This window comes from Balaenoptera physalus (assembly GCF_965194825.1).
Source record: "Balaenoptera physalus genome assembly, chromosome: 20".
NCBI classification, from domain to species: domain Eukaryota; kingdom Metazoa; phylum Chordata; class Mammalia; order Artiodactyla; family Balaenopteridae; genus Balaenoptera; species Balaenoptera physalus.
Window position 1 is genome coordinate 22,257,836 of NC_138901.1, and position 24,291 is coordinate 22,282,126.

General features: G+C 56.7%; 1 protein-coding gene across 4 annotated transcripts in view; it reads right to left on the minus strand.

The window, feature by feature from the left end:
* The window catches only part of HDAC5 (histone deacetylase 5), a 34,752-nt gene extending 14,459 nt beyond the window's left edge, over nt 1–20,293 (minus strand). Inside the window, exons 1-3 of one of the 4 annotated variants that reach the window (XM_082440416.1) lie at nt 20,108–20,293; nt 14,470–14,680; nt 7,512–7,586 (exon numbers count right to left, since the gene is read on the minus strand). In XM_082440416.1, the coding sequence (XP_082296542.1) occupies nt 7,512–7,586; nt 14,470–14,491 (97 nt within the window). In that variant the 5' untranslated portion in view covers nt 14,492–14,680; nt 20,108–20,293. Of the gene's footprint in view, nt 1–7,511; nt 8,039–14,469; nt 14,681–20,107 lie in introns of those variants that run through there. The other 3 variants (XM_082440417.1, XR_014257338.1, XM_082440415.1) reach the window with 3 other exon arrangements.
* Between the last annotated feature and the right edge of the window lie 3,998 nt (nt 20,294–24,291).

The following is a 24,291-nucleotide window of genomic DNA, read 5'->3' on the forward strand; positions in this document are numbered from 1 at the left end:
GGAAGGGGAAATGGGAGTGTCATGATTGGAGGAGGCTCTCGACCGCCTCCTGGTGGACTGAGAAAGGTGGCAGGACCTCTGGAAAGGGAAGAAAGTAGATGGAGGAACACTGGTCCCTAAGAGGACAGGCTGGGGACTCTGGCCAGCAAAGGCCTGGGAAGGGGGTCACATGTGAGGGCACGGCCTCCTACCCCAGGCCTCCTCCTGACAGAGAGCTGCAGAAGTGGAGAGGAAGCCAGTAACTGACACAGGGGCCTCCTACAGAGGCAGACAGAAGGGTCCAGGTCTGCCTGCTCCATACTCCTCCCCTTCCGGGGACTCTGACCCTGCCTCCTGGGAGCCGTGGCCTTAGGAACTGGCAGCAAGAGCATCCTGTCCTCCGGCCTTCGGAAGGACTAACCAACACTGCCTCCCTGGAGAAGCCCCAGCCCCGGCAGCTGGGTGGGCAGCCATCAGAAGGGCCCCTCACACACCAGGCTCTGGCTTAGAGGGGACCACCCTGCCCAGCTCGTGGGTACAACTAAGCAGCGCCAGTGACACTTTAGTGACACTTCCTTCCCATCTAGCTGGGCTTCCCATCTCTCCATGAACCCCACTGCCCCATCAGCCCAGCGGGGGCTCCCACAGCAGATTCTCTGGGCAGCACAGCCAGGGATACCCTGGCTCCTGGGGGGGTGGGGGGGGAGGATGACGCAGGTGCTGACAGGGTAACCTCTGGGATGACTGCCAGCACAGGCTTAGACTAAAAAGAGAGTGTCCAGGCAAAGGGACACTGCCCCCGAGCAGACAAGGGGTTCTAGGACACCAGGAGCAGGTTTTTAGCAGCACCTTTGGGAAAAGGGTTCAAAATTAAAACCAAGGTCAAGCCTTCCTCCTGCTCTGAACACACCACAGGCCATGCCCCAGCTCCCAGCCTTCTCTTGGAGAAGTCACCAACTCCAGTATCCCTGTGACCCAAACCCTAGCAGCAAGGAAATGGTACCTTGAGTTCCCCCTGGAGAAGCACTGGAGGGGGAGGGGCACCACAGTGTGTGGACCGACCTGGCAGACCTAAGAAGCTTAACAATTGGCTCTAAAAAGACCCTGCTCCCAGAAGCCACCAGCCACAGAAGGCTGGGGGGAGGAGGGGAGCCAGGGTACACAGAGTTTGAGGGAGGGGTGTATTAAGCGGTTTGGAATGTCTACACAGGATGAAAATGAGGCCTCTGCAGATAAGCCCTGGATCTGAAGAGCTACCCCCAGCAAAAAGAGCGAAGAGGGAGAAAGGGGAGATCATCTGTTTCAACTGCCTCGTATCACAGACAAGGAAACCAAGCCTCTCAGGCTGCTGTGCAGGAGATCTCACCATTTAAGTAGCAGGGACTCAAACCCAGGTGTCCTGACTCCCAGCTCAGGCGGGCTCCATCTGAACACTAACCTATGCAGTGCTAACTCCAGTGCGGGGCATCCCAGGTGCTCAGCAAGAGCCAGCCCTAGAGAACGGGCCCCTCTGGAGAGCAACAGGCTGGCAGCCCACCCTAGAGGGCAGTGCCTTCCACCAGCACCCAGGCACTCAGGAGCTCCCTCAGCAGTCTGGGGTGTCAGCAGCTTCCTTAAATGTCAGATGACCTCGTTCTGTCCCTCTGGAGAATGGGAAAAGGCTCTTGTCCCCTTGCTGGCCTTGAGGGATTCTGGAAGGAGGCAGGGAACAGCATTTCACACTCCTCCCCATGACGCCGATGACCCCTCCCCACCAAGGACGGTTTCCCATGATCTATTTCTGTGCTCTTACGTGACTAGGGAGGCCAATTTAGGCTCGACAGGTTCTACCACAATGCAGACAGTATTTCCACATGTGCGAGCTGGGGATGACGCTCACCTAGCAATTTTCCCAACTCCCCATGCAGTGCAAGCCAACACACATCACATAATGGTTAAGAGCGAGGGCTCTGGAACAAGAGAACACCAGCGTTCAAGTCAGCCTCTGCCACTTCCTAGGGCAAGACACCAAGCCCCTCCTTGTGCTGCGTGCGGGCATCTGTGAAATGGGAGGAAGAATAGCACCCACCTCCCAGAGCTCCTAGGGCTCCGGAGAGATAACACGTGCAGTGGAGCTTGGCGCAGAGCCTGGGAAAATCTCAGGAGGTACTAGTCGAGGCTATTAATGGCTCCTGACATTTTTGTGTGTCCTGGACCCCTCTGGCAGTCTAGTGAAGCCTAAGCTCTCTTAGCGCTCTCATTTCAGACCGTCCCAAGGTCACTCTGTGGTCCTGTCCCAATCAAAACCCTTCCGGTGGGCCCCACACAACACAAGCTGGAGCGGCCGGCAGCTGGATCCCAGCGCTGGAGGAGGCATCCCTGGGAAGAGCCTCCTCCCGACGGCAGCGCTTCCAGCCTGTCTCTCCGGCCTCCCCTGCCTTGTTAGCTCCAAGAAGGGCCACCCTGTCCTCTGAGGCTCAGCCCACAGCGGTGGGATCCCTCAGTCCCTTAAAAGCATTACTTAACACAGGTGAACACAAGCTTTGGTCCCTGCTCTTGGGGCCCCAGCTCCCGGCAGTCAGAAAGCCTTTCCAGGTATCTAACTTTGCTGTGCCTGCTGCAGGCAACACCCCTCTCCCCAGTACCATTCTACATCCACCTGGGGCCAGGACTCGGGTGACCCGAAGCCCCTCTTAGGCGGAAGCAACGTGAAACTGATGTCAAAGACTTAGAATGTCACTGAAGGAAGTGCCAGCCGGATCAGCCACTCAACTCCCCCAGTTGACAGAGGAGGAAAGTAAAGCCAGAGATGGAAGAAATTCATCCAAAGTCACCTGGAAAGGAGGCGGAGGAGCCGGGGCTTAACCCTGCGTCTTCCGATTCTCTCTTGCCTCCCACCAAAAACCAGGAGAAATCTTGAAGGCTATTCCTGAACTTAATGAGAGCACGGAGCCAAACTCCGTATGAAGGATCCAAGGATCTAGATGGGAGACCTGGTTGGCCCCAGAACCCCAGAGCCGAGAGTGCAGGGGAAATGGGGGCCAAGTGAACCGAACCCCCAGAAACCTTGAGGTAGACTGTGCCTCTCAAGGACCTTAAGCTTAAGGGAGGCAGAGCCCCGGTGGAAGGCACAAAGCATCTCTCACCGGCAAAAACAGAGTTAGTCACTGGTCTTGAGCAGCTCTCTGGAGGAGAAGTAGACTCACTTCTCCCAGCCCAGCCATTTCCAGGAAACACTTGGGCACTAAGCTAGAGGCAATTAAAAGGCACACTAACCATTCAAAGTCTGCAGATGTTGCTGGGACTGCTCGCTCCACATCTGGGGTGGACAGCAGGGGCTCCAGGGCAGAAGCTCTGCCTGCGCTACTCCCCGAGCACAGCCCAGCCTGAAGCGTCCAGTAGAGCGTCCCGTCCCCCTGGCCACTTGTCATAATCCCCTGCCCCGCTGGGATTTAGACACCTGCTCCCCAGTGTCTTAAGACATCCTCCGTCTCCACACTGCCAGGCTGCTGGGAGCTGGATTTGAATCTGACTGAGGCAACAGCCTCCCTCCCTCTGCAGCTGGCCTTCTCCCAAGAGTCCCAAAGCCCATCGAGGCCTTCTAGGGAGACTGGTGACATCCACTGGCAGGCTGCTAGGCCCCATGACTCCTGTCCATAGGACCCCTGCCCATACTCCAAGCATGGTCTGAACCTACTCACATCAAAATCATCTGAGATGTGTTAAAAATGCTGGTTCCTGGGCTGCCCTACGGAATCCGAACCTTGGGGTGGGGGGTAAGGCTTGGGAATCCGCATTTTAATATCTTCCCTCGGTAATTCTGTGGCAACTGAAAGTTTGAGAACTACTTTCTCACAGTGTCCCCCCGCTGGCGGCATTTCTGCTGCCAACCTGACAGCTGTTACAGCTGTGTGCATGGACACGGTTAATCTGATTTCCTGTCTGGCAGCTGTGCAGCAGGGAAGGGACAGCTGAGGGTCTCAAAAACAAGAAGAGGGGATGGGGTAGGAGGGGATGGGGGCAGGGGAGGCTTTGTTCCTGAGCCCCCTTCTCCCCCCTTGGGCCGAAATCCCTATGGGGGGGAAATAGCTGATCCAGAGGCCCCCAGTATTTGTAGAAAAGTCTCCTCCCAGAAACCTCAGGAGCCCCCCAAGGCCAGAAGGGTCTCTCTTGTTGAGGAGCACAAACTTTGGAAGCAACAAAGACGGACCCACCACATAAGGTTGTTCAGGTTGTGTACTGCACAAGGGCACCCAACTGAAGGGGCAAGTTGGGGGCTGAAGTCTAGCCCATGCTCCCAGTGCTAAGCCATGCACTCTGGCTTGAGGATATAGCCACCTGGAAGAAGGGCCGCCTTTAAACAATTTGTACGGGGAAGCTCTTGTATGGGTTAGACGTCGCCCTACGCAAAGACCTGAGTCTGAAGCCCAGCCGTCATTTACTCTGTGACCTCGCGCAAGTTCCTTAACTTCTCAGATCCTTCTCAATTGTAAAACATAGCTATTAATACCTTTCCAAGGGAGATAAGGTAAGGAAAGCACCCCAATACCCATCATCTAGTAGATTATAATATTAATTCCCCTCCCACCCCGGTCTCGCACTTCCGACCTACCCACACCCCTATGCCTGCACACCCACCTACCTAGCCAAGCTTGGAATGGTATGAAGAACGTGAATAAGAATATCCAGGGGAAACCCCAATACCAAACCCAAACCCCATGGCACTTCCCAACATCCATAGCACCCCTTCGTGGCATAAGCGGGATGCACACCCTCCCTCACTGGGGAAAGAAGACCCCTCCTCCATGCCTGCTTTTAACATCCTACACGTTGCCCAAGCGGCAGCGCGCTGCCCAGTCCAGGCCAGAGGGAAATCCAAGGCCCAACAGAAGGGAGGCAGGGGATCCCCCAGCACTGCATCCTTGGGAATCCCACACCAGAGTTCAAGCTCCTGGGCTCCCCGAGCCGGGACCAAGCCTGTATGAGAGGGGTGCCCACTGTGTGCCGGGCTGTTGCAGGAGGAGCCAGGAAGAGACCCCATCCATCAAGGAAGACCTGACAGCACTAGCAGAAGCTGTGTTTTGCCCCCGTCCTCGAGCAGGAACGGAGGAGAGCACCCCACATCCTTCGTGGGCTCGCCTGCCAAGACCTGGCTCACCCACCAGGGCAACTTACCATATCTGTCTATCCACCTAGAGGGCCAAGCCCCAGAATAGAGCCCAGGAATCCTGCTGTCAACCCTGGATGCCAGTCCCCTCAAGCAACATTCATTCATCCATGTGCCAGGCACTGTGCTAAGTGCGCACAAGACGGTCCAGAGAGCCGAGGGTGCCCCTAAAATAGGGTTCCAAGACTTACTGCTGGAGTGGGCAAAGAGCTCAGGGCAGACACCCACCTTGGAAAGCCCCTTTTCCTCAAACCCTCGGGCTGGGGAGGCCTGGCAACACACACTGCCCAAGAAGCGTCCCTGGACACCTGCTTTTTTAGCCACAGGCTTTTGCATCCTGTCTGGAGACTGATCAAGAGATGGGAGAGAGGAGGCGGCGGGGGAGGGTTGGGGGGGGGCGGGGAACACCAGGCTGCCTGGCCCTCATGGCCGTGTTTATCTGGGGTGGATTTTTTTTTAACCCAAAGGTTAAAGCGTTTCTATTTGAAACATCTATTTACATTCCAGAGTCCAAAAAAAAAAACAAGGCAGCCGAGCTCCAGGCCTATATCTGTCCCCAGCCGCGTCACAGACACAGCATCAGAGCTGCGCAGGGGGAACATTCTTAGCCCTCTCCCCGAGCCGCTGAGGTGACTCACGCCTCCCTCCTGCTAGCATGGACCACGCCACCGCTCAGAGGCTAGGCAGTGTGCATGTGTCGGGGTAGGGGGGAAAGGGACTGGCTGGGGGGGTCTATGCAGGGACGGGGAGCCTCAGGGAAGGGATGGGGTCAGTGGGGTTCCAGCCTGCAAGGACTCTGGGGCCCAACTTGAAAGGGGATGAGAGAACATGCTGAGGAGGAAACTTCAGGCCAACCGCCAACTGCTTCTGGGAGGCAAGGGGCAGTGGGGACAGGATGGGTGGACTGATATGGCATCTGCCAAATGGCGTAGAACCACCCCCCCAAGCAGATGCTCTGCACAGTCAGCCCTTTGCTTTGCGAGGGACCACCTTGACTCCCAGAGGCTTCAGGGTAGGAGTGAGCAGGCAGGTCTTTAGCTAGAGCTGTGGGCTCCACTAGACCAGGGCTAGAGCGGCCCTCTGCGTTTACACCCCTCCCAGGGGACTGTGCAGAGACTCTGCACGACTGGCCCCAAGGTTCCACCCCCTATCCCAGGGGCCTGCACGGGCACTCTCAGGGCTGGTCCCCAGGGTTATGCCGTGACCTTAGGAGACTACATGGGCATCCCTGCTCAGGCAGATGGTAGGCTTGGTTTGAAGGCTTTTCCAAATGTTCCCCAAACCTCCATCCTCTCACACATCCCAGTCCAGCTGCAACCTTATCCCTGGACAGCTTAGAGCCAAATCACTGGCACTTGCACAGGCACACGGCTCCCACCTTCCAGTTCAAAGCCTGGGACCCACACCCACGTAACCAGAGGCAAAGACTCCCCATACATACACACACAGACACCCACACCCAAGTGCCAAGCCACTGCCAGGAGGGGCCAAGCGGGCATGGGTCCAGCAGGCCCCTCCCTAGAGGAAGCATCTTGTGGTGCCGGCCTGGTGGGAAGGCTGTGCCAGGAAGGCCTGATGCTGCCAACAGGTTCCTGGGAGGGAGGGAAGGAGTGGCCTGGCTCTGGGGGACCCCACCCCCAGCCAAGAGCCAAAAAAGTCCCTGCTGAGAAGGTGGGAGGGCTAGGGAGTCCTCAAGCCCTATGAGCCTGAGTAACACTCCTTCATCCTCATGTGTTGAGAATAAACCAAAGCTTGGGGGAAGGAGAGATATTGGGGAACCAGAAGCCAAGGCGGCCAAGACCCCCAGCATCCCAGCTGCCAGCCTCTGCCTACTTCCACCACAACTGCATCAAGCCTCCTCCCCAGGTGTCTGATTCCCAGGGCACTCCTGACTGGGGACTGGCAGAAATCACTGCACTGGACCCTCTGACCCCAAGAACCCAGCCAGAGGAGTGGGGGTAGCCTTTATTCTTATGGACACTCCGGCTATGGGTTCCTCCCTTGTCCAGACCCGGGGAGCAGACAGCCTAGAGGCAGGTCACTGACCCACTTCCTCCCCTCTGACCATGGTGCCAACTAGGCCAGGATCCTCTAGTAATCCACAGCCCCCAGCAGCTGATGTCGACCCTGCCGGAGGCCAAAGGAACTCGAAGAGATGCAGCAGAGTGCAGCTGGAGGGCATGGTGGGAGGGCAGGTTTTGGCCCCGGGAGAGCAGGGAAGCCCATCCCAGTAAGCACACCTCCCCTGGCTGCACATATCCTCAACAAAGACCTCCAGAAAGATCTAAGCAGGACCCCATCGGGGCGAGACGTGGAGCCAGACGCTCAGCCCCCGAGACAAGGATGCCCAATGGCAGAGGGCAGGCGGGGACACCGAGGCACTTACCTGCCACAGGGAGGCCATGTAGAGGGGTCCGAGGCAGGATTTCCAAGGATGGTTCCCGGCCTGGCATCCCATCTGCTGAGAAACAGGATTCCGTCTCATAGATGGTCTGCAGCATCTCCACAAGCCCCTGAGCCTTGGGCACCAGCAGCATGCCCGGCAGGGGGCCGCCTGAGGCGGGAGTCGGCCAAAGGGAAGGTGGCTGGGCGGGGCCCTCGCTGCTCAGGGGCTCCCTCAGGCCACTGCTGCTGGGACCCGCGCTGTGGGGAGGTGCCTCATCCGGCCTGGGCACTCCAGGCGGCAGGAGGAGCCAGGAGCCCCGGAGCCACAGGCCCAGCTCCCTGCTAGAGGGGCATCCGACCACTGGCCCTTCCAGAGCTCCCAGGAGCGGGGTATGGCTGAGCACTCAGGGGACAGGAAGGGGAGCTGAGCAGGCAGGCGGGCTCTCTGTGTTCCCTCCCAGCCCTGGGTGACAGCTCTGGGCCCGGCTCCCTGCTCCTCCTTCCCGAATGAGCCGCCGGCAGCTGGCAGGAGACTGAAATAGCAGTTGGGGGAGGGCCCTGTCTATAAATAGGTGGAGCATGCTCAGGGAGCCGCCGGCCGGCTGCCAGGAGCCCGGGCCTGGCGGAGGCCCCACGTGGGGGAGGGGGAGGCGCGTTCCACCCCAGGAGGAAGCGCCAGGCAGGGGGATGGGGACAGGGGAGGGCCTGCGTTCAGGGCCAACGCCACAGAGCCGGGTGGCCAGAGCCTGCGCTGGGGAAGGGCACACGCTAGAATACCCACGCATCTGGGAGCAGCTCTGGCGCTGCTCTTGGCAGGCGAAGGGCTAGAGACCAAAAAGCCAGATTTCATCCTCTATCTGCCCTCTCGCCATCCAGAGCAAGTAAAGGAACTGGAAGGGTCTGGGAGAGGGTGGCAGACAGGGCCACCTGGCCTAAACTTGCATCTTCCCTGGAGTCCCTCTAACAGCCGACGGATGGGAGTTGATTTAATTTGTGCCCTCTTTCCGAGCTGGGAGGTGGCTCCCCCACCCCCTCGACCAGCAGGGAGACCCCTGAGCAGCAGCTAAATGGCAGCTCCCTCCTACCCATTAGGGATGTCACCTCCGGAGGCTGCTCAGCTTCCTTCCAGGGGGCAGGCAGACTCTTCCTGGACAGGCCTCACCCCACCCAGGGAAGGGCACCTGGGAGCACCTGCCCGTTCTCAGAGCAGGTAGCTCTTCCTGTGGCAACGTGCCAGGTGTAATGCTACGAGCAGCACATACGTCACCTCGTTTACTCTGCGCGATGACCTCAGAAGAGAGGTGCAGACGGGGAAACTGAGGCACAGAGAGATGAAGTCGCTCACCCTAGGTCATACAGCTGTTTCAGTGGTAGGTCTGGGATGTCTGAAGTTCAAGTCTGAGCTCTAACCACCACAGCCCACTGCCTCCTGCACAGGGAGCACACGAAGCTGCCCCAGGGTTTCCATTAACAGGTATAATGACCCCCAGTACCCAGGTAGGAAGAGACTTGAGGCTGGAGCCCCTCCAAGAAGAGTCAAGGGGCTGCCAGCATCCAGCCCTTCCCCACCAGCCACCAGCCCCAGGCCTGGCAGAGCAGCCCCGGCTCCTGGGGCCCTGCTGGGACCTAAGGCTAGAGCACCATGAGGACTGGTGACACCCGCCTACCCAGCCCACTGATGGCCCATCCCTCCTCCTGAGGTTGTGCCTGCCACTGATACAGAGATCCCACTTGGCCCCCTGACCTCACTGGAGCCTTTTAATAGCCTGGTTATTCCTGGGTCTATGTCCCCCTCCCCCTTCCTGATGTCACAGTTGCTATTTTGGAGCCCCCTCCTGGCCCCCTTTGCCCCCAACTCTAGGCATGGAGCCAGGGACACCTGTCCTCTCCCTGGACTGGATGACCTCACCCTCCTGTCGGGAGCCCAGGAGGAGCTGGCCAACCAAGGACACAGTAGCTGTGGCTCCTGCCAGCTGGGGATAGCAAAGGGGCCTCCTGCCCTCAGGTGGGGGGATCACATGGATGGGTAAGTGGCAGAGGTGGGCTTTCCCAGGCCCTAGACTGGCTGGCAAGATGTATACTGAGGGAGTTGGAGGTCAACAGGAACGAAACAAAGCTCTGGAGCCTCAGCTTCTCAGCCAGGGCAGACTCCAGAAAACTGGTGATGGAGCACTGCTCCCCACAGGGGTCTGGAGTTGGTAGACATTTCAGGGTAGGTCTGGGGACTTTGCTCAGCACCCCTTGCCCCAACCTCATCCTAGCCAACCAGGCTCTCTCAAGGGCAAAGGAAGGGAAGGTCAAGGTCTCCTTAACGGGTGACAGGCAGCAGACTCAAGGGAACCCAGAAAGCTGGGGGCAGCAGCCCCTCCCAGCCAGGACTCCACCCACCCACGCTGAAAGCAACCAGAAGGGCTGGCTAGCCCTGTCCTGGCTCTCTCTGCCTGCCCCAGGCACAGGAGAGTATGGTAGGGCAGCCCTGTTCTGGAACAGAGGAAATCATCAGTTACAGTGACTCAAAAGCAGGGGCCCCAGAACGTGGAGCAGTCAGAAATCTAAGGAAACACAACTCCCTGTTTAGGAAAGCTGGGAGAACCCAGGAGACTGGGCACCCAGAGGTGGCCAGAGCCGGGGACTCGGGGCAGTTCCCAGCACTACTATGACTTCCAGTAACAGCTTGAAGTGGGAAGTGAAGTGTCAGACACAGCCAGACAATCCTCAGTGTAGTTCCCAGAATCCTCCAGGGGAATAAGAGAGGAGGCCTGGGATGGGGACAAGTGTCTTTTTTTTTCTTCGGAGATTCAAGTCATGCAACAAAGTCTTCCTAATGTCTAACCTCAGTCCTTCTCGCTTTATAGCCCCTCTCCTTGTGGTTCATGTCTCTTCTCCGTCCCCACGCATCTAGCTCTCCCATGTGTCATCCCACAAACCTTACAGAGCACCCACAAAGCGTGGGTTACAGGAGCCTCATTAGGAGCAGGCAACAACCCCTCCTTGGTGCCGCAATGACCTTGCGCACTCGCTCCCTCCCCTGGAGGCTGGGCTCAGGCCTCCTAACCCTCGAAATCTGGAGGAGGAGAACCTAATGTGGCTCCTTGAGCTCTTGAAGGCTCCCATTTCCTGGGCTCAAAAGGCTGGAGTGGGGGCCTGACCGAAAAGAAAAAAGCAAAGTCTGCTTTGTGCACAGTAAAAAAGCCAAGGGCTGGCCGGGAAGCACCCCAGATGGAGTGTGGGGTGCCAGCTGCCCTGGGGTCCTGGAGATATCGGGCCTGCCTGCCCTCCGGTTCTCTCCTGCCCTTAGAGCCCAGTCACGCTGGAGCCCGTCAGCATCGCCCAGGAGCTGCCATGCGCCAGGTCCCATGCTAGGTGCTGGCTGAACCCTCTCATTTGAGACCAAGTCTGGGAAAAACGTGAACACCTACTTTGGCATCTTGCACATCCCCTCAGGGTTGACCCTGCCTCCTCCGGAGGTCCCGTGCTAAGCCTTCAATCCCTTTGGAATGATGGGACAGGGGAGGGGAGAGTGGGGCAGATCCTGATCTATAGTGAGCGCAGAGGTGTGCCAGGGGGGCATCTAAGTGGAGAAGGGACACCAGAGTCCACTTCCCAGACCCCTGCCCCACGCCGACTCTGACCCACTTTCTCCGCCTTCCCTGGGGGCTCAGAGGCAGAGCCCAAGGCTGGGAGGCGGGACGCCGAGGTTCCTGGCTCCACCCCACGCCTATGCCCCAGTTTCTCTGGTCACCCAGGAAGGAGGGGGCAGCCGGGAAAGGGAAGGAGAGAAAGTGTGCAGCGAGCTGGGAGGTGCTGGGCAGGCAGGTGTTGTCATGAAGCTTCTCTCCCTCCCAAGCTGGGGCTAAGGAACCTGGCCACCTTCTCTCCTGGGGCCCTGTCGCCACACAGACTGGCTCGAGCCTCACCCTTGCCCTCTCCTCTGGGCAATGGCATGGAGGACAGGGCAGTGACCAGAGTGGGCCCAGGCCTCAGGGCAGCTCCTCCAGGCTGGCCGGGGGGCACATTCTGTCAGTCCTTCAGTCCCACAAAGGGGAGCAAAAATGAAAATAAAGCATCGCTCCTCAAGTCCCCTTTTGACAGAAGAGAAGCCAGACCCCCGGCAGTGGCCTCCTCAGGGAAGCGGGCAGCCCCATCAATGACCTCTGCCTGTACTCCCAAGACTGCAAGAGAGGCAAATCAGGTCAAACGCTGGCATTCGGCCCAGCCCAGAGGTAAGTGGATCAGCTCCCACTCCCCGGGGAGGACGGGTGAGCCCCAGAAGTAAATCTCTCGAAATCTCTACCTGCCACCCCTCACCCGGAATGTGCTCTCTTACTAACTTGTTTGCTATGAAGGCCGGGATGGACCATCTTCTATTTTTCTTTTCCAAACAGGAAAGCTCCTGCACTGAGAGAAATGGAGGGAAACTGCCCCTCACCCAGGCCTGCCGTTCTGCGCCCTAAGGAAAGAGAAGTGAGTCTCGGGAGGGGGTGGGAGGTGCTCAGGGGCCGGGGCACCCAGGCCCCAGGTACTCACCATTCTCATCCCCACCTCTATCCCCAGCCCCTCATGCTCTTCCTGGGGCGCCCTGGGAGGTGTCTACCTGGGATGTGGACACCCAGCTACAATTCATGGTTTCATTTGACTTCCGTGGAGTCCAAGCATGTGGTTTCCAGGCTTCTGCCAGGCGCCGGACACCCGCAGCCCCAGCCCAGATGTCACCCTGAGCTCTGGGAATGGCAGATGCTGGGCCCCTCGAAGGGGGATGGCTATGTGGAGGCTGGCCCTCTCCCTGGGCCAGAGCAGCTGCAACTCCACAAGCGGGAGAGCCAGGCCCGGAGCCCCGGGAAAACTCGGTGGGAAAGGCCTCAGGGCGCTGCCCTGAACAACGACAACGATCCCAGCTCTGAGGCCTGGCCACGGTCCTAAAACCAGCTTGCCAATCTCTGGCCCCCTCTCTTTCTCCCTCCTTCCTGAACACGAGAAGACGGCATCTCCCCCTGCTGGGGGGAGCGGGAAAGCCAGCCAGGAGGCATGGCCAATTCCATAGGCCCCACTCTGGAGGCCCCTCCTGGCCCTGCTCAGCGCAGATGGACACCTCCAGCCCCTGCCAGCCCTGGCACCAGTGGCTACAAGGGGGACTCGGACCACCTGCATGTGGAAAGGCAACCCACTGACCTGATCTATCTGAGGCTGATTATCTTAGCCTTTCACTGTAAGGGAATAAAATCCCAAAGCTGGAAAACGTCCTCCCCAAGCCACCAACGGATGCCTCTGGGAGGCTCCCGTTCCCTTGGCCAAGGGTTAGACCCCAGGCCCGGTGTGACTGGAAGTGGCTCCTAGACAGGTCAGCATAGTAGCTCAGAGGAAGGGAGCGGCTGGCACCCCTGCCGGGCACAACTGACCCTGCAAGGGGCAGTGTCCAGCTGAGATGGCCGAGGGGCTGATGAGAACCCACCAGGCCTCTCCTTCCCTTCGCCAGCCCAGCCTCAGAGGAGGAAGCAGGAAGTCAGGGCAGCCCCCCTCCAGCACCCGAGTCACACAGACCTCTCCACGGCTAACACCTGGCACAGCCCCTGCAGGGGGAATGAAGGCAGGCAGAGGCGGGAGGATCTGAGGAGGAGCCACAGACCCTGCAGGAGGGGGCCCATCAGCAAAGCTGACTTGGTGAGTCTCAGGAGCCCAGCCTTCTCCAGCTGGCACTCTACTCTGTCTGTGCCCGGGGTATGTCATGCTGGAAAGGGGAGGGGGCACAGCCTTGACCAAAACAAATGTCACAAAGCCAAGCAATCCCGCCAGCTTGGGCTTCCCTGAATCGAATCTGCTGGAAGCCCTGGGGCTGTGGTCAGGGCCACACGTCGCCAGCAGGGGGTCCTCACAACAGAAAGCATGAGATTTAGCACAGTGACAAGGACAGGGAATGAGAGGGGAGGGGGCCTGGATTCCTCCCTGGTGCTGCTTCAGTACCATCCTGCAAATGGGTTTTGGTCTCTAGGCCCTAGTTTCCTTATCTCTAAAGAAGGAGAAATAGCTCCCAGCCCTACAGAAAAAGATGTTAAGTGACCGGATGGCCTATGGGGGGGTTAAAGTTGAGCAAGATGGACTCTGATCCTTTAAGTCTGTGCAGAAGGAGACAGTCAAGGAAGGAAGGCAGTTACTACGCTGACCACACTGAGCCAAGACCCCCTGTGAAACTCCTGGGGGTCCAGCTCAGGCCATTTGGACACATCCTCATGGGCACAAACCCAGACCCACCTGTACACAAAGCTGCCTGGAGTCCCACCCATAGACTTTCTGGAAGCACTAGGCAGGCTCCCAGGAGCAGAGGGGAATAAGAAACCTCAGAGACCCCAAATTAGGACTCTCCCATGTCCAGGGCATGTCTACCTGGACTCAAAGGAGAGAGCCAAGTCTCCTCCGCCAACATGTCACTGCATGCCCACCCCAATACCACATATCCCAACATAGGCTAAGGCTGAAGGCCCTGCAAAGCTCCACTAAGAATAAAGTATAGAACACAGAGAAACACTCCACCAGGAAGAGAGGACACCACCACAAAAAGGAAGCTGGACATTCAGCTATCACAGGGAACTTCTTCCAACATCATGCCCGGACCGCCTGCAGAGGTTCAGGGGCACACATCCCCCTCAGCCCTGACTGTCTTGGTGAACAGGGCAGGGTGGCACGGAATTGAAGGCCCCTGAGTTGAGAGGGCAGGCCTGGCAACAGAGTTGAACCCATGCCCTCCCAGGGCCAGGCTGGACCGTCAACCCATCAGTTTCAGGTCTACCCCATGGTCAATCACTTTGGGTTTGCCTCTGTCCTTTTCTCACAATGCTTCTCCACTCCTGAGCCCTTGTTCCCTTACGGCTCAGACCCTGAAGGTCAGCTGGCCTGGGCTGGATACCCATACAGCCCATTACATCCAAAGCCACCCCAGGTGCCTTCTCCAGCCTCCCAGCTCTTACCCGACTCGGTGGGAGAGTTCATGCCGGCTCTGGGCCTGCAGGAAGCTGGCGTTGGGGGCTGGGACGGGAGGGGGTGGAGCTGCGGTGATGTCAAGAGAGACAGACGATAACAGACAGACGGACGGGACAGGAGCCCGGGGCCGCTGTGCCTCTAACGCCCATCCGAGGCCATCCTTCGGGGCGAGGCAGTCAGGCACTCAGAACGGCATCCCTGGGGAGAGATGGAGCAGGGTTAGAGGTCCCCAACTCTGGAATCTGAGAGTCGAAGGAGACCTTGGAGCTTGTCAGTTACACCTAGGGAAGAGAGGGAGGGCCACCTGCCCAGGGGCACAGAACTGGCCCAGACCCTGGTTTCTTCTCTTTCTAATTGGTGAGGACGTCAGCCCTCAAGGGGAAGGGAAATGGCTACAGTAGCCACAACAAAACTCTTTTTTAGGTGACAATGTCCACTGCCAGGTGGGGAGACCTCACAGACTCCCAAGGGTGCCTGACGTGGGAGATGGTGCTCACCAAAGGAGAAAGTGCAGGGAAAGTGCTTCTGAACTCTGTCCAGGGCAGTGGGGAGATGCAGGGCTGATCTGGAGCCCCTTGCAGAACTTAAGGGAGAGACTGGTATTCCAGCCCCAGTAGCCTGAGGTGGGACTCTCATCTTCTCCCTACTCCCTGATCTTGTGCCACGCAACTCTGGAAACGTGATGTGCTTCTGTCTTGGTCTCCCCCATTCAACAACAGGTCAGAAAAAAGAGGGCAACAATTGCTTTTCCTCTACCCATTAACCATGCTGTTTCCAAGAATTTCGAAAGAGACATTCATCCCACATCCGGTGCCCTCTGGACTGGGGGTCCAAGGCCCAAGCCCAGGGCCTTGTGTGTGTTGTATAGGTTGTGCCCTGTGTAACGAGGTCTGAAATCCAGCCTTTGCTCTGTCTACCAAGCTACACAGGCTAAATCCACCCAGAATAAGGGACACTGTTTTCCAGTTTGTACAAAGGCACCAAAAGGCCGAGCAGTACGCCTGCTGAGGCCAATATAGTAAGAGAGGATGTCCCCGTACTACAGGACCATGAGTTTGCCAACCTGTCCCCACCTCTCCAGCTCCCCACCCGGCTCCAGCCCCACAGCTAGTCCTCAAGCCTCAGACACTACACACGCACCCACCTGGGCCCATCCCTAAACAGTCCACGATCCACCCTAGACATGATCTCATTCGTTTTCTTCCAGATGAAGGCAGGCCCTCCAACACCCAGTGAAATCGAGGTAGCTGGAAGCGATCGATGAGGCCGAGATTTAAACCCTAACTCTGCTCCCCAAACTAGGAAGACACAATCAGCTCCACCCCAGGACAGCCCACCTCCTGGCAGGATTAATTCTCGGTAAGCTCTGCATTCTCATCAAGGATTGCCAGGCGCGGGGTCCGTTTGGAGCCAAGGAGCCCAGGAGTCAGCCACGGCGGGGACACAAGAACATACACACAGACATGCACACACATATGCCGCGCGCAAAGTAGGAAGACCTCAAGTCCTCCTAGGCCTGCTGCCCCCTAGGTTTGGACTCTGTAGCTGGAGAAAGGTGCACTCAGATGGGGAGGTGGGAGGAGGCAGAGAGAAGGGGCTGAATTGCTCCCAGCAGGTACAGGTGTGGGGCAAGGACAAAAGAGGCTGCGCAGGACCGGGGCCAAGCTCAGGAAGGCAGCAGGTGGGGTTGCTGGTGTCCTGGCAGGGCCCGCGTGGGCAGACAGCTCAGCCCATGCCCACCCCGGGGCTGGCACCCAGTCCTGCTCACACCCTTTCCCATGGGCTGGGGAACACAGGTTCAGAAATTCCCAAGATTCCCAGCAGCCCGAGTGCCCCAGCCCATCTCCTTAGTGAAAGGAATCTCCACAACAGGGCACTCAGGAGGGGCAGAGCCTCCATGGTACACAAACTACGTTAAGATCTGCCCTGAGCCCCCATCTTCCTCACCCCCTGGGGAGAAGAGGAAGGGAGGGGCTCCTAGAACTCTCAGGGGGCTCAGGACTCTGTTAGGCTGCACTCCTGCCCACCCTGCAGGATGTAGCAGGTCCCCGGACCCCCATCCACCTGTGGAGAGTGTCTGCCAACACCCCCATCAAGACTCCCTGGGAAACAAAGCAGCATTCACGGTCTAATCAGTACAAGCAGGACAGGTGTAGATTTTTGACTAAGGAGGGCCATGCAAGGGGAAAGGGCAGCTTTATGGTTAAAACCTGAGCTGCTAGAAAAAAAAAAAAAAAAAAACCTGAGCTGTTGGGTCCCTCCTCAGTCAGAGAAACTCACTGCTGACCATTGTTATAGGAAGGTCTCGGTGGGCAGTCAGGGACCAAGAGCTGTGTGGCTCCTGGCACTTCGATGCCAAACCAGTGAGCAGCCTGGCTTCCATGACATCACAAGTAGGCAGACCCCAGGGCCCTGTCCCCATCCCCTGAGAACTCTCTCTTCCAGTCAGACCTCTGTCCCACTCCAGGATCCAAACCCACTTCCCACCTCCAGCCAGGACGGCAGGAAACCAGCTGCATCTCACCCTACAAGTTCATGGCTAAGCCCGGGGAGGAAAGGCAAAAACCCTAGGGGGATAGCCCGCACTCCATTCACGAGCAATAAAAACTCTGGCAGAGCGTGGCAGGAGAAGCACAGACAAGTGAGGGACATGAGGACGATGCAATGCCTCAAAGGCCAGAAGTTCACAATGCTGCCCTGCAGGTATCTTGTCCCTCAAGGAACCTGAACTCCAGCACCACCAGGCAGCCGCTCTGCCAACACACCAGCTCTGGCCCTGCTAGAGGCAGGCCCAAGTCCTGAGCACTGAGGCTGGGGACCTGTCCCCAGGTCAAGGCAGCCAGGTGAGCTGTCTGAACCAAATCCTGTGAGCCTGAGATTGCTCACAATCTGAGATGTGCCCCAAAGACGTCATCAGAAAGCTACAAGCCCAGACATCCCATCCCAAGGCACAAAGGAACTCTTATCTTGACCCCTCCTGACCGTGGCCAAGGCTGATCACTTTCCCCAGCCTCCAAAAGCTTCCATCGCCTTGTGCCTTCCCCCAAGCTGGCCCACCAGAATCCTGCAGATGATCAGAGCCAGGAGGGATGGCTGACTTGGATGTCCAGGGCCCAAACTAAGGGAGGGGGGAGGGCAACAGGGGAGGAAAAAAGGCACCAGGCTGACAAATTCATTTTTGCAATCGGCCCATTTCTGTTTGTCTGCTCAGACGCAGCTCCAGGCATCTGCACAAGCCAGATGGAGGAGGCTGCTATTTCTAGAAAAAGAAAAAGGGGGGGGGGGGGGTGAGAGGGGAGGGAGGGGCAAGACGGGAGGCAAAGGGCAGAAGACCGGGTCTGTTTGCCCTAAAACCTCATGCAGAACGGTACCCCCTCACCAGCACTACCAGACAGGGTCCCCACCCAAGAAACGGCTGGGGCCAGGGCTGGGGTGAGGTGGGGTGGGGGAGAAGAAAGGCAGAGAAAGTTTAATTAGCCAAAGTCGGCTACAATAGGCCCCCTCACGGGCTGCATCAGGTTTTCATTCATGAGCAAGCGACAGTGCTCCAAAAATGCCAAGAACCGCACCCCCTCGTCGTCTCTCCCCCACCCCCCACCAACAGGAGTGCGTCCTCCAGCAGGCTGGCTGAGCCTGATGCCGTGTTCCAGACATCCCTCCTCAAAGGGATGTGAGTAGGAAGAATTAATTATTAAAGAGCAGCTGGTACTTCGGCACCAACTGCACTCCCCCCAGCTCCTATAGCTGATGCCCCCTCCCCCCTGCAGAAACACAAACTCCCCGCCCCACACCACCACCCCCCATCCCCAGCCCCCATTTCTAAACACACAGCTAAGATGCCACCCCTAGGGAAGGGAAAGCAAACCTTTGTCTCTGCAGCTACTTAGAGTGGGTGGGGCATGTGATACTGCTGCCCTCTCCCCCCCCCCCAGATTACTCCATCCAGCCACAGAGGAGGATATATTGGGAAGGGGAGGCTGGCACAGAGCTAACATGTCCTCCATCCTTGCCCCCAAGTAAACTGCACCTGGTATCTGTCTCTCTGGCCCCTGGCAGGCATACATTCCCAGCATAGAGTGGAGATGCTAGGGGCCCACCCCTCTAACTCAGAGACGCCCACCCTGCCTTGGCTGGACATAGCCCAGATCCAAGTCCAAGGGGAGACAGAGCAAAGAGAGGATTCAAGAAAAGGGGCAGGAGGCAAACCAAGGGCTCCCCAAGCTTTGTGTTTAAGAGGAAGAGGAAGGAAGGAAGACTGAAATGAAGAAGCAGGCAGCCCCCAACATGGCTCACCCACCATCCCCAGCCCAGCCCAGCCCAGCGTCTAAACAGCCAGCATAGGCTCAGGGCCCCTGTTGCCTGGAACTCGAACTGAGGACCCTCCCTGCCTACACCCTCTGAACCTGAGGAGGCCCAGGGCAGGACCCAGCTCCAGGCTCCAGTCCTGCAAAGCAGTCTGGTCATGGGTCCTTCTGGCTAAGGCTCCTGATCTCCCACCCCCTGCCTCCTTTTGTTCCTACGGTCTGCTCCATCCTTCCCTCCCAGTTGGACCCTGAACCCAGTCACCACCATCATCACCCCCAGTCGCCAAAGCTCATTCCAGGCCCCAGAAGCACAGTGGTCACTGTCAGAGTGGCGGGTCTCTGGAGCACCCCCAACAGCAAGTGCAGCTGCTACCCTTCCTCTTTAGGGACACACCTCATCTCAGAAGGCCAACGGGGGGTATCAGGTGGTCACCTCCTCCCCCAAACGGGGTGCTCCCACCTTCCCCTCCTCTCTCCCCACAATCAGACTCCCAGATTAATTACTTATCACCCAGCCAATTCTCATCTTCCCCAGGGGCCCAGAGAAGGGTGGGGTGGGGAAGCAGCCTCCCCAAGTTAAAAGGCACAGGCAGTGTCCCTCTCTCTGTGAGATACAGACCCAGGATGAAAAATGGGGGGCATCCACCCCAGACAAGAAGGGGGGCAGCTTTCATCTCCTAGCTCTCTCTCTCTGGCTCCAGGGTGTCAGACGGGAGAAGAGGGTGGGAACAAACGCAGTAACGCCTCACGGGGGAGGGGGTGAGAATAATGGGAGAGAGAAGTAAGGTGGGCCCGCAGGCCCCCTCCTCAAGCACGGAAGTCAAGGACACAAAATCAAGGATGCGTTCTGAGGTATGGCTAGAAGCGCTGTGGGGTGGGCAGCGCCCCTCACCTCAGAGTACCAAGAAAGGGTGTCCAGCGAAGAGATCTTTGCACAGAATCCGGGTGCAGGGCTCAAAACGCCCTGCAACGCACCACGCGCCTCCCGGGAGAGGGCAAATCAGACATCCCCGGCCGGTCTCCCGGCCATTTGGGGGTGTAGGTAGCGGGAAGACCGGCCCCTCCCTTACCTGCAGGGAAGGCGCCCCTGCCTGGGAGGGGCGGGGAGGGGCGCGCGCAGTAACCCAGAGGCCCGGCTACCGGCTGGCGATGCTCCCGGGGGGCGCCTACTGGCACCCGGGCGCCGGGAGGGAGGAAGGGGGGCGCGGAGCGCGACGCGCGCTCGGGGAGCCCGCGGGCAGCGACGGCGGGAGGAGGGGGCGCCGCTTCGAGTCCGGGGACCCTGGGGGAGATGGGATCGGGGCTGGTGGGGCGCGCTCACCCCCTGCGGCTCGAGCTCCGGCTTCGCGGGCGGCGGCGGCAGCAGCGGCGGCGGCAGCAGCGGCAGCACCTCCTCGACGGCTCCTCCATCTTTGCGGCGGCTCCTCCGGCTCCGCTCGCCGCCGCCACCAACAACAACATTCGAGACGTCACTGCCGTCACGTGACTCGACCCAGAGCTAAAAATAGACCCAGACCACCCCCCCCACCCCTACCCCACCCCCCCCACCCCCAGCTTCAGCCACCAGCAACCCCTCCCCTCCTTCTTGGCCCTCCCCGCCGGGCGGGGCCAAGAGCGCCACCGTGACAGCTTCTAAAAGGGCCAGTACCCAGCAAAGAGTTGGGCTAGGGAGGGGAAGGAAGGCAAGGGATCGGAGCCCCGGGAGTAGTGGTTGAAGGAGCCCTGGGAGCAGTGGTTGAAGGAGCGCTGCAGGCGTACGGGCCTGGCTGCTGGGGGCTCGGCCTTTGGGATGCACGATTTTCCTGCCTGCGCTTCCTCCACTTCCTTTTCAAACCGTGGATGGTGCAATCATTGCCTGCCTAAGCGTCTCCCTAACACGCCCTCCCGCGGTGGGGGAGGGGAACTGGGGATGGATTCGTAGGGGCTGGGAGGGACGTGGAGGCCCCAGCTAGGGGTCCAGGCTGGGGGTGGATGTCTGGGACAAGTCTCGAACCCGCCAGTTCCGACCGTACACGCTAAATGTGTGCCAAGAAAAAAAAAAAAAAAAAAAGAATGGGAAAGGCCAGGGTAGAGTTGTAATGTAGTAATAGTCCAAGGCCTTCAAAAGGAAGACTTCCGGTCCCTGGCTTCGGTGCTATCCTCGTCTACAACTCCCCTTAGAACACAATATGAGTATGTGTGATAGAACCTAGGTGGTTTGTCAGTGACCCAGTAATTCCACTAACGAAAATGTATTCTAAGGAAATAAATATTGTTGTGTTCACAAATGAGTATAGAAGGAAAGAGATTGCTTCTAATGATGTGAAAAGTTGGAAACAACCTAAATATCCATCAGTAGGGGATTGGCAAATAAACTAAGGCACATCCATTCAGTGGAATACCATCCAGATCCAGACATTTAAAATATGTCTATATTGACCTGAAAAGGTCCTCAAGATATACGGTTTTCTTGAAAATCAGGAATCAGACAAGTACTACGGAATTGTTCCATTATTATAAACAACAAAAAACTAGATCCATATGTCTGAATATGTTTGTATATCAAAAAGCCTATCAGAATATATGCAAAAAATTTACCTTTGCTTTCCTCTTTATCTTTTTCTGTATATCTGAAATTTTACAACTGTCATGTGTTACTTATCTGATCAGAAAAAGTGAATATATAAATGTTTCTGTAATAAATTTATTTATTTATTTTTGGCTGCATTGGGTCCTCGTTGCTGCGTGCGGGCTTTCTCTGGTTGCGGTGAGTGGGGTCTACTCTTCGTTGCAGTGTGCGGGCTTCTCACTGCAGTGGCTTCTCTTGTTGCGGAGCACGGGCTCTAGGCTTGCGGGCTTCAGTAGCTGCAGCATGCAGGCTCAGTAGTTGTGGCTCTCAGGCTCTAGAGTGCAGGCTCAGTAGTTGTGGTGCGCGGGCTCAGTTGTTCCTCAGCATGTGGGATCTTCCCGGACCAGGACTTGAACCTGTGTCCCCTGCACTGGCAGGCGGATTCTTAACCACTGCACCACCAGGGAAGCCCAATGTTTCTGTAATAAATGATAAAGGTTCTTCCTACAAAGTATCTCATGAATAAGTCCCACCCATCTTCATCCCCACCCCTTTTCTGAAGCCAAATCATGCCTCACCTGAGATATTATAGCTGCCTTCCCAACCAGTCCACTCCCCGCATCCATCCCAGCCTTCTCCCAAAGCCAGAATGAACTTTTTAGAACACAAATCTAATCAAGGGAGGGCTTAAAACCTTTCCAATTTTGTCACCGAAAGCTGTATCTGGCCCAGAAGAGTGGTTTTCAAACTTTAGGGTACTCACAAATTACGTAAGGAACATGTTCAAAATGCTGATTCCAGAACCCCACTGACAGAGGTAGGGATGGGGATGGGCCTAGAGCCTTCATTTTTAGTAAGTACCACAGGGCATTTTGCTGCAGCTGGTCATACTTCTCCTTATACTTGGAAAAAAAACAGCCTAGAAGCTTCTACATGATCTGGTCCCACCTCACCTCACTTCCCTTAGCTCTCTATACTCCAGCCATTGTGGCTTTCTCTCATGTCCTTGAATAGTGGGTCCCTTGTTCCCCAGGACCTTTGCACAGGCTGTTTTTTCTTTCTGGAATGCTCCCTTCCCTTCTTCTCTTTGCCTAGCTAACTCTTACTCATCCATAGAGCTCAATTAAATATCACTTCTTAGGACTCTGCACTTTTACTGCCAAGGGCCTGGGTTCAATCCCTGGTCAGGGAACTAAGATCCCACAAGCTGCGAGGGCGTGGTCAAAAAAAAAATCACTTCCTATAAGAGGTCTTCCTTGGTCCTTTGATTAAATAAGATCCCCTTGTTACATGTGCTTTCCTTTTTTTTTTAATATTTATTTATTTTTGGCGGTGTTGGGTCTTCATTGCTGCGTGGGCTTTCTCTAGCTGTGGAGAGTGGGGGCTATTCTTTGTTGCGGTGCGCGGGCTTCTCATTGCGGTGGCTTCTCTTGTTGTGGAGCACGGGCTCTAGGCACATGGGCTTCAGTAGTTGAGGCACGCGGGCTCAGTAGTTGTGGCTCACAGGCTCTAGAGCCCAGGCTCAGTAGTTGTGGTGCACAGACTTAGTTGCTCCGTGGCATGTGGAATCTTCCCAGACCAGGGATCAAACCTGTGCCCCCTGCATTGGCAGGCAGATTCTTATCCACTGCGCCACCAGGGAAGCCCACATATGCTTTCACTGATGCTGATAACAATTTGTAACTATACATCTATTTATGGCATATGGCATCTCTTCCTGTAATGAGTGTTAAATGACGTAGCCAAGATAAGCACATTTTGACTGTGGACTCTGAGAGAAAGGCCACCCCAACAAAGTCATCCTGTGTCACTCCAAGACAGGGGTCTTCTTGCCTCTATCCTGTAATGATGGTGCCATCCATTTGCTGTTATTCTTGTACAATCTTATGATCTCTCTTGGGTGGTTAGGTTGGGTTGGGATTTTGCTTTTTCAGTGCTTATATTTTACCTCCCCAAGCAGAGTATGAGCCACTTAAGAAAAGCCATAAGATCATATATATTTTGTTGCCTTTCCAGCACCTAGCACATCACCTGACATATAGCAGATAAAGCCTCGGGGAGACTGAAGACTCTGGAATTTCTTCTCTCAAGATCTCAGAACATGGGGAAGAATCTCCCCATGTGGTATGATAGATGTCAATAACTGTCTTATGGCCAGGCCCTTTCCATTCCGCAGATGAAGGGACTGAGGCTCAGAGAAGCTAAATAACTTGCCCAGAGTCACAGAGTTCATGCAAGCAAGAACTAGGATTGAGACCCATGTCTTTCTGGCTATCCCACAAAATACTAGGAAAAGGGCCTGGGGGAGCCGGGCTCCCAAGCCCAGCACTCCAGCCCTGTTCTCTGTAGATTTCTGAGATCAACACCTTGTCCCCGCCATGGCCAAATGCCCCAGAAGTTAGGAGAATTCACCATATGGGGCCCTGATGAGCCTTCAGATTTTTCCTTCTCTGGTAAGTGGGGTTAAATAATTCCACATGAATTCTTCTTACGTTTCTTGAGTACAAACGGTAGGTGCTGGAGATATAGAGATGAAACTGCCTTTAAGGATCTTAGGGTCTCTCACAGAGAATAAAACTATCTTTTGTTATTAGTCCCTAGGGTGGGCCATTGCCAGGACCATTCACCATGGAAACAGGAGTCACGGGGTTGTCTCCTTAACCAGAGCCTCAGTTTCCCAATTTAGAATGATCGGGCAGATGGGATCTAGTAGCTGATGGGAAAACTTCTGACCCTGGGACCCAGTGGTGAATTTGGCCTCTTGGTAGAAGGAACTCAATCTCGGAGGAGAGCCAGGTGTTTAACCTATAGCCTGACAGGCTGGCAGCACCATTGGACTTTGAGAAGGAGGCATCAGGGCTGGGGAGAAAAATGAGGAGTGGTGGGCAGCACTGCCAGGGGCTCTGGGAGCGGCCACTCCTGTCTGAAATCATGAGAAGTGTCCTGGACAGTTCTTG